The sequence below is a fragment of the Euprymna scolopes genome, chromosome 5, assembly GCF_053919585.1.
Source record: "Euprymna scolopes isolate OS-2025 chromosome 5, ASM5391958v1, whole genome shotgun sequence".
Lineage (NCBI taxonomy): Eukaryota > Metazoa > Mollusca > Cephalopoda > Sepiida > Sepiolidae > Euprymna > Euprymna scolopes.
Window position 1 is genome coordinate 141089496 of NC_136486.1, and position 12669 is coordinate 141102164.

At 35.5% G+C, this 12669-nt stretch overlaps 1 protein-coding gene across 1 annotated transcript in view; it reads left to right on the forward strand.

Moving 5' to 3' along the window:
• Positions 1-12669, forward strand: part of LOC145276640 (uncharacterized) — a 748502-nt gene that overhangs the window by 393240 nt on the left and 342593 nt on the right. The window contains exon 11 of the mRNA XM_080127831.1: positions 3456-3635. Coding sequence (XP_079983957.1) covers positions 3456-3635 — 180 coding nt within the window. The remainder of the gene's footprint in view (positions 1-3455; positions 3636-12669) is intronic.

The following is a 12669-nucleotide window of genomic DNA, read 5'->3' on the forward strand; positions in this document are numbered from 1 at the left end:
AAAGTGTATACTGAAAACAAATATTCATACTCTTTGACTCCCCTCATAATTACTTTATATGCTACTTATTCAAAGGAAATCTGCATAAATTGTTGTCTAACAAATTCATTATAAGAAACCTATTTTAATAAAAAGCCTGGAGTTATTAATCGATTTAAATAATTGAATTGTTTTAATTCTTGTGTTATGCATATTATTCAAAGTTTATTCATTTAATCTATTTTGAATTATTTGCGAGAGCCGACATACGGAAAGCATATTTTCGTTTAAAAACGGAAGATAGCTTTATTTATTAAGAGATGAACAAACGATTTATGAATGCATTTCAAACGTTCGCAGTTAACCCAGAATCACAATTAAAGAACATCAGAGAAATATATGTGTGCGTGCGTGTGCATGTGTGTGTTATAACATAACAGACAAAAAACCGATGCGGACTTTTTTTTTCTGAAGCTGCAGATCAACATATCTAGGTCGATCCTTGAATGTTGTTTAACGAGACTTAGACGTTAACTGGTTAAATCCTATTTTAAACATCTAAATTATTTAGGCTAAACTGAATTCCGCTACCAACTTATTTTTTATATGAAACATCAAAATAATGACGCACTAAGTTATAAAACGTTTAATTGTAAATATATTATAATCAATGTAGTTGCTCTTACATTGAATTTTGTACTTTGTACAAAAACGGTTTAGTCACTTAGTATGTACTTATTCTCTTTACCTGAAAACTTTCAGCCGTACTAAATATTAAGTTTGGTAGATTTCTAATCTACAGAATACCATATAAGAAAATTCAAAATATGTTCGCAATTTATATTTTAAAAAGGGCCAAATGGTTGAAGAAAGCAACTTTTTTGTTTCGTTGAAAACTGAACTCATTTCGAGGTTTTACACAATCTTAGTATTGCATTCAATATTAAATATTACATTCACGTATTGTTAAAGATTACAAACTGAAATTTTCAAAATTATAGCACAAAAAAAAGAAAGTTGCATAATTTTAAAAGTAGGTAGGAAGTAAAACTGGAAATAAATTTACCCGGGCAACGCCAGCTACTCTCTACGTATATCAGCTGTGTCTAAATGCAATCAATGGTAGTTATCACTACTGCTTATAAACTAACGTGGTCGTCTTGTAGACACTTCATATTGGCGATGGGCATTCAAATCGTATATCTTGTGTTTAGATGCTTAAAATAAATATTAACCCGAAATGACTACTCATGTAATATTTAACGATGAAAACATTTTTAATGCAGACAGATATTTCTCGCAATCAGCTCAATACAATATTGAATGACATTACCGGAAATATCATAGAATTACCACACCGGTTTATATATATATATATATATATATATATATATATATATATATATATATATATAAAATGCTAAACTTACAAAATTTAGCATTTCAAGAAAATTCCAACTTTTTTTTTTAACTACGCTCCATATCAAGCAAAGCTTATAGGTTACTAGGGCTAGGACTACAGCATATTCTTTTCATTATTTTGACTCCCGAGTGTGTATCTGCTGATATCTTATATACTTTTTAATAAAGTAATGTGGTTCTCGGTGAATTTGCTGTGTCGGATATATACTCGTGAGTAATAAAAACAATGAAAAGAATATTCTCTTGTCGTAGCCGTAGTTAGCGGTCAGCCTATGTAAATAAATATGACATATGTGGCAAGATTTATGAGTGAGCTGTGATATACGATATTTAAATAGTAGGTAGCATAACGCATGTCAGCGAGTTTACTCTCTTTTCTATTAAACATTCATAAATGAAAATATAGTGTTTTCAGATGAGGTTTTCGTAGCTAAGAATTAGAGTGTACAACGCAATCGATGTAGTCGATGTTTGGAATATTTTCAGTCAACTACACAGGAACTTGTACACACGTGTCCGTGAATAACTATTTCATCTCTCCATAGGTATACGCGATTGCATTCTCGGGCGAAATGCATTCACCGTATAAGCCACTGAAAGAATATTCTTTAAGGAATAACCAAACGATAGTCTGATTTTCTTATGTTATATTCGAAAATAGTAAACAAATACATTACTGTTTGTTTTCTTTTAGATAATTATTGACCTCACTAGAACTGAACTGATTGGCATTTTCAAAAATGAGATTACCAAAATCAATTTTTTTCTAATCTATCTGCTTTAGAAAGATCGAGTGGGTTAATTACGTCGCTATTCTTCAATGAATAATCTTTGAAGATCATTAAAAATTATGGTATTGATTTTATTTGTAGCTTAAACTTTGAGCGAAATAAAATAATTTAATTTTTCAAATGATAAATATTTTCTTTAATATTTATGACTTAACGTTCTGTTTTACTTATTTAATGCAAGAGAAGAGGATTTACGCAGATTAACTTAAAAAATGACAACGTAAACCGAATCGATAAGGATAAATAAGAAACATCGTTCCACAATAAATTCAGTATTTTGACGTTCGATGTTAAATAGAATATATCTTACGGCAACAATAACCTACGGCATTGTTAGCATTCACCCATTAAAAGAACCTGTTATTATCGATCACCTAAAAAGGGATGGATATGGCATCCATCGATTACGTGTCGGTTATATCCAGCACGCCAGCAAGATGACAACTGGTTGGGTCAAAAGTACAAATTATCTCATTCTAGAAGATAATCTAGCTGAATAAGAGCAAAACAGATACCACGCTCTAGTTAAATTTGGAATTATATTTTATTCATATTAAAGTTGCAGAATTTCTATAACAATGATTTGAATTTAAACAATTAACGTCATTTTTAATCATTATAATTAAATAACTAAGATAACATCTTATGATAATTAAATACTACATTTCAAATATGGGATGCAAAAAAGTTAAATACTCTAAAATCCTACATACAGATAGAAGAACTAAATAAAACGCAATGAAGGAAACTGCTTTAACTCTTCTACAATGTACAGATGAAAGTAATTGAGGTCAAATCGCTGTTATGGAACACAAGAACATGACTTAGAATGATTTAGTCAACAATATGCAATCGTAATTATTTATAGTTATCAGTACTTAATACGTCTAAAACAAGGGAGAAAACTTCAAGTATAGGTGATAAGGCATTATATTACGTTTAATAAATAGACAAGTCTGATTTTTTCTACACGATCTGCTTGAAAGTAAAGATTTCGGAGATATACTTGGTAAATCAACAATCCGTGCCTAACAGATGACAGTCAACCCATATATGGGAATAGAGTTACTGTGACCCTAGGGGCAATGAAGTGTTAAAAGGAAGAGGCGTAACTAGACGTGATATATGTTGTAAAACACGAATTCTACTCCGAAATTAAATGTTTTATCATTAATTAATTTGAAAAGTTTTCTTCAACATTAATTTTAAATGGATTTTAAATATTTCCTGTTTCAATACGTTTATATTTTTACTTTTGAAAAGGTGAACCTGGATACAACTGGACAAGCAACTATTTTGGAAAAAGAACACAAAACGGTGACATGATGGATAATATCCCAGGTTTAAGAGGTCCAACAGGACCACCCGGACCTCCTGGTCCCCCAGGTGTTCCAGGAATAAAAGGAGACAAAGGAGATGTTGGAACACCACCAAAATGCACATGTAAGTAAAACAAACCCGTATATACTTGTGATTTTCTAATACATTATAATTGTGGAGCATGTGGATGAAGTAAATTACGTGAAAAATATGATGATGGCTGCAAACGTCTGTTTAAGCATGATCATTGCTTTACTAATATTTTAATGTGATGTATTTGCGTGAATCTCATTTTCTAAAATGAAAGACACTTTACACAGAAGTAATGAAAATCCCAAATGCGCATATCATCATAGACGTAGAAAAGAATACGTGTTATCTCCGTTTCCGACAGAAATTGGAATATTTACGTTGTATAGCTTCTTTTTTTTTGCTGTACGAATATTTTTTACAAGGAAGTCACCACTTATCAAGGCCCGGAACCACTTGGGGATAAGTGTTATTATACGTACAGTACGTTAGTGTTGGAGGTTTGATAAAGTGTCTTACTTAAGGAGGCGGTTCATCAGGAATTTGTTTACGTTGGACTTGAAGAAATCCATATTGTAGTCAGGTGGGAAACAGGTAACCGGAACAGAGTTCCACGGGCGTGCACTTCTAAGAAAGAAGCTTTGTTCATGGAATCTACGTTTTGATTTAGGCACAGATAAGGGGTTGGGGAAAAGTTTGGACAGTGATTTCAGCTAGGCGGGTGTTTATCATGAAAAATTGGCGAGGGGGACCAGAGATTGGATTTCAGACGAGCACCTGCCATGGTAGTGACGATAAAACAAAGACAGGCTCGCAACGTTTCTCCTGTTGGAGAGAGGTTGCAGGGAAGAGAAAAGGCATCACTCACTAAGCCACGAAGGTTATTTTGTACTCTGTCAATGTAGAATAGGCTGTTTTTAGCAGTTCCTGACCAGATGTGGCAGCAGTACTCAATCCTTGCCTTTATACAGATTGAGAATTGTATCAGGGGTAAGATATCTTCTGGAGTGGTAGAAGGATCCTACCATTTTTCCGGCGACCTAGGCAACTGACGATGTACGTATTCCATTTTAGGTCAGGAGTAAAGGTCAAGCCCAGAAGCTTATCACAACATGAAGCTTCCCCTAGACGAGAGACATCCATTTCAATTGATGCCAGATGTGGATCAGGGCGTTGATGATGTAAAGAAAAAAGTTTGGTTTTAGATGCATTAAAAGTAAGCAGCAACCTCCTGCCCAACTGTACCACGCACTCAAGTTCAGAGGAGAGAGAATTAGAGAGAACTTTGTCATTTACGGCCTTTGATGTGTTGCCATCGATGGTCGTGTCATCCGCATAGACGTCAACGAATGATTTAAGTATGTATTTTGGGAGATCATTGATGTAGATCAGGAATAGTGTTGGACCTAGGATGGACCACTGAGTGACTCCAGTGTTAATATTGAGGGCTTCTGATCTCTGCCCATCAACCACTACTCTTATGAGCCTAATGATAGAGAAAACATTTTCAGTTATACCGTAGCTGGAAATCTTGTGAAGTAGGTCCTTATGCCATATCGTATCGAAGGCCTTTAATATTTCAAGAGCAATTGCCCTAGAGAGGAAGCATTTATCATGAGATTCGCTAATCCTATGAGATATAACAGTTAGCACATCTGCTGTAGATCTGGCAGAACGGAAACCATATTGCATGGCAGTAAGAAGGTTTCTGCTGAGGTGGTTGACTAGTTCTCTATTTAATATGGATTCCAGCAGCTTACTGATGGCACACAAGAGACTTATTGGTCTGTACTGAGAGGGAGATGACTTTTCGCCTTAATTCTTAAATACAGGGTACACTGATGAGGTTTGTCAGGGTATTGGGAAGCAATTCTCTTTAAGGCAACGCTTAAAGAGTTTTGTAAGTATGGGGGCATGTTCTAGTTGAAACTTTTTTCAGCACAATGATTAGAATGCCGTCAGGGCCAGTTGCTTTACTGGAATCAAGGTTCTTGATTAGCTTGGCGACATCACGCACAGATATTTGTATGTTGCAGAACGTGTTGTCCGTTATAGGAGGAAATACAGGGAGTTGATGTCCCTCGTTGCATAGAGTAGAATTAACTGCAAATTCTTGGCAAATAGTTTGGCCTTATCTGATGCTGACGACATGACCTCAGGTCCATTGATGATGGTTGGGATAGAACGCACGCTTCTGTTCAGGATCCTGTTTGCTATTTGCCAGAACTGGTGGGAACAAAGCCGCTGCTCAGCTACTTTGGATTTAATGGACTGAGCATATAGATCTCTCGCATTTTTTATTACTCTTTTGCAGTGGTTGCTGGCAGTCCTGAAGGCAGCTTTCGTCTCAGTACATCTATTACGTTGGTAGCTATGGAAAAAGTGATTTCTGTGCGCGAAAGCAGCAGCACATTCTGGGGAGAACCATGACTGGCTGTTAGGTTTTTGTTGGAGTTTTTTGGATGGTATGAATTGGTCTATGCCTACAATTAGCCATTCGGTCAGGTCTGATACTATGGAGAACACATCCTTTTTAAACATGGAATGCAGTGGTTGATCGGTATAAGTGTACGGAAGCTATCCCAGTCAACGGTAGAGTAGCGATATACAGTACGGTGGAGAGGTACATCTCCAGACTTATTGCGTGGTCGGAATATCCCAGAGGAGACAGAACGGAACTTGAACATAGCTCAGGGAAAGTTGTGAGAAAAAGGTCTAGAAGACTACATACTGACCGGAAGTATCGGGCACTCGGGTGGGTTCGTGGACAATCTGGGTGAGGTCATAGGCAATGGCAAAATCATGACAGAACCTCTCATCATCTGTCTTGTTAGAGAGGGTCAGCCATTCCGCATTGTGGACATTGAAGTCACCACAAATGTGGATTTTAGCTGAAGGATGAGCAGACAGTATGTGGTCAATTTTCTCAGATATGCTCTTAGATAGTAACTCCGCTATTCTGCGGGCGATAGAGAGCAAATATAAATGCAGTGGTGTAAGCAAGTGCAACCCGGAAGCATATATAAGGTAAATTGGGTTCTTCTACCACACGGAAAGCCATCTTTAATGTAGGCACATATTCCATGTCGATCTTGGGGGTAAGATTTAGATGTACAGTTAGAGTATCCTTTCATTATGAATTCGTCAAAGGAATTGGTTGGCCTAATGCCAGCTTCGCTTAGGAAGAATATTTCTGGTTTCGTCTCCTGTAATTGGGTTTCAACCTCTAAAATGTTGGAACGTAGACCCCTGATGTTGGAGAAGGAGACATGGTAGTAGGGGTCTACGTTGGAGGATGGAGTTCTTGGTTTACACGTGTTATTTTTCTGGGGGTATTTCATGTTAAGGATTGGGATTTGTGGAACAGGTCGACAGACTTGGGTAGAGCAGGACAGGGAGGGAAGGTAAGAGAGAAAAAGAGAGGAAGATTATTTTTTGTAGCCATGATAAGGTAAAGCCGTAACAAGTACCCACTAGTATGGCATCGAGAGGGCCCACTCGAAACTACTCCATGGTCCAGAATACATTCACCAAATGGCAATACAGCAGCCCCAGTATTTTGCACCTGCTCATAGGAAGGCCTCCTTAGTGGTTAATCCAAGGATCGGGTCCCTGACTATCAGGCGTATAACGTCAGCCCAGATGAAATGTTTACCTCCAGCACCCTTACTAGTGAAATGGCCACAAGGATAGACAGAGGAACAGAAAATTACCGACATCTCAGGCTACTGTTCACGAAGTACTGTCGTCCTGGATAGCAGCTTTTTCTTCCCCCTTTGTCAGAAACATAACTCATTGGAAATGAGGATTGAGGTACAAATAAGAGAAAGCGAGAGTAACGAGAACTGCCGATACCGCATCCACAATGCGTTGTCTACTCTCCATTAAAAAGGGGGTGTAAGGACTTATTGATATTTGCTTATAAGTCCGTCGCTCTAATTCGAAATTTAAGATATTTGAAGATTATTTCCCCTCCCATAATTACGAATGAAATGAAAATGGAATAGATATAGGTTACTGCAATTTCCGTCCACGAGTGTCCAGTTTTTATTCTTCCCAAGAGACACTACAAAGTAATAATAATAAGGGCAATTTAGCACTGAAACAATTTTTAAAATACCGGTCGGTAGTTTCAACGTGTTCAGATATGTTCGTTTATATTTATAGAGAGAGTAAAGGATTAATCCTAACATTTTGTTTTTGTTTTCTTATTTCTCGGAGGGGGATATTCTAGACATTTTGCATTTAACTTCAGACTGAAATAAAATGTATTAGACAAAATTAATTCAAAATAAACAGTATAATAGCGACAATTTAGCACTGATATATTTTTAAAATAGCGGGCGGGATTTTCCACGTGTTCAGATATTCATTAAACTGATTTCTTCTTTGCCAAAATAGCACTACTATCACGTTGGAAAGTTTTCCACTCGCTGACACTTGTCATTCGAGTTTCGCTGCTATAGCGGAAGTGGTGGAGAATGGGTTATGGTGGGTTGGGTGTTGTCGTTTATAATATATGAACATTTATACTTCGGTAGACATGTATAAGAAGACAAACCTCTGCTACCTGGTTGATATCTAAAATAAGCTTCTATTTTTTAATCGTTGAATGTTTGAGTTGTAGAAAAACACAGATCGCCAGTTCACCACCTAGAAGCAGACGTAACAAAAATCTGTCCTGGTTCGTTTTTTGACGTTATCGCAAACAAGCTGACACCAGATTGTAAAATACACCGTACCGGCGTCGAACCTACAATAAAATCGTCCCCAACATTAGAAATGCTGGCTTTTTATATTTTCAAACCAGACCGGGTCTCAATTTGCATAAGATACGTTTTTTTCTCCTGTCGGTCAGCTTTCGAGTAAATAAGTCTTAAAACTTCCGGTACTCCTGCAGTATTTTACCCACCGATTTCACGATCTTACCCGAGCGTTGACGAACGCTTTCGGCGTTAACGCCGACGAAAGCCGAGAATTCGGAGCTACGGTGCAAGAACGCTAAAAGTATGTGAATAGCAACAACATTACAAGGAAAAGATATTACACACACACAACAAAATGGATAAAATTAATACAAAAAATTTGGATAAAATAAATCACAAACACTTACCGTAAGTTTTTTTAAAGTAAAATAAATTTATTTTGTTGAATATTTTTTTTTTTTGGTTCATTTTGTTTTCCGATAGCTTTTTTTTTTATGGGGGGGGAGGCGGGGTAAGCAACAGTAATAAACACTTCAATGTTTTTTTTTGTTTGTTTTTAACAAAACGTTATTAAACAGTAACAACAATGTTTTTTTTTGTTGTTTTTTTTTTCAGTAATGTTTGTAGGGGGGGACAACAATTACTGTTTATCTTTAGTTCCGACTGGAAGATTTTCTACTGACTGTAGAGGCAAAGTAGGGAGCAAAGGGTTTTCAGAGGATGTGGAAAGAAGCTCCTTCCCAACCGGGTAGCCTTCCGCGATTTGATTTATTATGGAGACAAAAGGGTTGTGTCCAAATTTTTGTCTCCACATAAATTCGCATAAATATGTTTCCAACAGCTCCCGTTTTTTTTTTATCGCTAAATTAAATAGCTGAAATGAAAGGCTCTGTATTTTTACTTTGAACAATAAAATAACTGAAATGAAACGCTATGTGTGTAATTTCAATGAAAATTATTCGTCTGCTGCGCGTTCGTTTGAAGCGCCCTGATTGGCTGATTAGAGTATCGTACCGCTCGCCATGTTCCGGCGTTTTCCGACGGATGTCGATCAACGCTCGGCTAAGATCGTGAAATCGGTGGGTAAAATACTGCAGGAGTACCAAACTTCCTTTTTCATTCCTTAAGCGAATGATACCCGCGCTAATCATGCACACTACAATTTTCCCTACATACTTTATGGTTGTGTTTTTATTCCTGCCTCTGGCCGATCGAGCAATTTAATAGCTAGAAAATCAGATTCAAAGTCCCGTTTATTAGTTCATGACCCGACCATGTAGACGTAGTACTTTGTTACATAGTACTAATAATATCGCTAATTAATGTAATATTGAGTAAAAATTACATCAAATGTAAACAAGGCCGATAGCCATTAGTCGCGTGCTCTCGTGTAATAAATGAATCCGTGGATTTAGGATTGACATGAAATTCTTAAAGATAAACAAAAATGACCGAAAAATGGGCTAAAATTACTTAAATAAATAAAAAGTAAATGACTTAGAATGACTTTAATGAACTTAAGCATGAATTGAATGACATTTAGAATGACTTAAATGTTTAAAACATAACTGGAATCCTTACAAAACAACTTGAATGATCTAGAGAATGACTTGAATGGCTTTGAGACTGACTTGTTTTAAAGTGGGTTATCATTTTACATTAAATTAATACAGAAATTGATCCCCCCACTTTATATCACAATAAGTACAGCATATAGTAAGAACAGATGGTATTTATTTGCTCCCCCACTGAGCAAATTAAGCACAAGGCCGTTTTTAATGTGAGGTAAAAACCAGCTCCCCTAAAAGTAGGCAAAAAGGGGGCACTCTGGTTACCAAAAATAATAATTGTCCCAGTATAGAGGGTTTCCCCTCCATTAACTGGTACAAACTATCCTAAGTGCAGCATCTGCCGGAACAGATACTACACTTTGGTCTTGGCCAAAAGACCAAGTAAACCTTAAAAGGCTAAAAACAGCATCTATTAATAACAAAACTTTGATCTTAACCAAAAAGGCCAAGCACAAAAGTGTTACGGACAGAACGATTGACCGACCGACCGACGGAGTGACTTACAGAGTCGCTTGCACGCGACTAAAAATAATGTGCTGCATCCATTTCAGTTATGTACTAAATTGCATAGCTTTAGTATTTCATCCATTCACTTTTTTTATTATACCTAGCAAGGTATTGAGTTTAAAATAACTGGTCCGAAATACATTAATTAACGAGTTTATACATATATCGTAAGATATGCATGAATATTATACTTTTATCAATGCAGACTTATTTACTATAAACATAAATTAGGTATTAAAGGTGATGTTAAAATCCATTTTAAAAGATTAAATAAAAACCGAGACATGTATATGCGAGCAGGTTTTTTTCTAAACAGTTCACATCTTGTAAGTAAAAACAAAACTACTCGAGCTGAGATCGAAACCAAAATCTAAAAACAGTAAGTACAATAACACTTAGGTCAGCGTAACACGATTTAAATAATGCTTTCAAACATAATAATTGTTAAAATAGTAATTTTTCATGTGAACCATTCACGCATGCGCATTCGTAAAAAAGGTTTACAAATAAAAATTCGATGAAACCCACGTACCAATTTGTGAGAATTTTGTTATTTTTTCCAGAGAAAAAAACGATCAAAATGTTTCCACATTTCTGAATACCCTATATACTAAATTTCAAGTCTGTAGATCAAAAGTTCCTCGAGTATATAGGTTGAGAAGTGTCATAAAATACACACATTCTCATGTTTATAGATATGTAACTTTTTCAAACAATAGTATCCTGTAAACTTCATATTATTCTGTTTAATCTTTCCTTAGTTCGAACGTTGCGCTGTTAAAAAGGGCAAGTACATTTTAATGACCCAACTGTTTCAGAAAAGCATGAATTCGCAAAAAGACCAATTTGGCAATATTTAACAAGAATCTCAGAGTGACCTGCCTTTGATGTAGCCTTCTTTTCGAATACCATTACAATAATATATCATCATTGCATTATATAAGAAAGGAACTTGAAATTTGCACGTGCAGCTGTTCATCATTGGGGAAAAACGTCAGCGAAATTTTCAGTTTATAAGGAGCATTTGAAGGAATAAAAAACGAACACTGTCTGCCAAGAGGTGCTGGTTGGAGAAGTAAATTAAATATTGCCTTTTTACAATGTACATTTATTATTTGTATTGAACTATGTAGCACTATATTACAGAGCATTTATTAAACTCGCTAATTCATATATTTCGGACCAGTTATTTTAAACTCAATAGACACTATTTTAATATAAATGTTAATAAACTCATATTTTCTGCCTGTTGTTGTTTTGGTTGTTTTTGATTTTTTTTGTTATCTAGATATATGTCAGCGTTACCAAAATCATTTTGTAATTAAATAGATTTCTTGTTCCGTGATATTTCTTACGAATGTTGTTAGTCCAACCTATTGTGGTACAATCACAGTGAGCAGCACATTTGAGGGGGATACTGTCATTCGTTGAGCAAAATCAATCATTGTAATTACCAGCTTTTCAATAGAGAGAGTAAATCGATTTGAATCTCTATTGTCAGCACAAATATAATAGGACCCATAATGAAAAAAGTTAGGAGTGTTGTCGACTGTTACAGCTGCAGGAAAACTAAACGATGCCAATATACCAGCCATTTAGGCAACAATGAAAAGTTATGTCAGTCGAATTCAGCTTTTTCACGTACAATTTTATCTGGGGCAATTATTAGTTTTTTTTTCCACAATTCACTTTCAAGTAATTTCCATACTAAAACTGACCTTGGATCTGTTTTTACCTTCGTAAGGTGGAGGAGGGTAAGTAAATCAGATAATAGCTATTTCAACACCGAGGTCATATACAGTCAATCCTGATCATTTTTTCACAAATAAATTACATAATTCCAAAGATACATGCAACTGTTGGAGTAAAACTTAATGACATTTTTTATTAGTAATGTGTTATTTAAAAATTATATCCCAAAGCTTTTACTTGTATATACATTATTGTAATATAAGACAATAAAAAACAATCTGTATCTGGTTATCTAGTCAGAATATATGCCTTAATTGAAAATTATAAACAAAAGTACCCTTAAGATAAATTTGACCGATCGAGAACGATGAAACGAGTGACTAAAAAGTATCCGATTAAACGTTCACAGCAAATGATCAGAGAGAATCAAGAATCAATCAGAATTAATGCTTAAAATTCTCCAACTTGTGTTTGTACTCGAAACATTACCACGATTACATTTATGTTTGTATGTATATATTTTTTTCGATAAATTATTTTGAATAAAGATGTTGCTGTTCTTATTTTGGAGTTTTCAGCTGGAATAACAGTTGCATGACTTATGCATCAGCTTTCGGTAGATCTGCAAGCACAGGTGACAAAGAACAATTA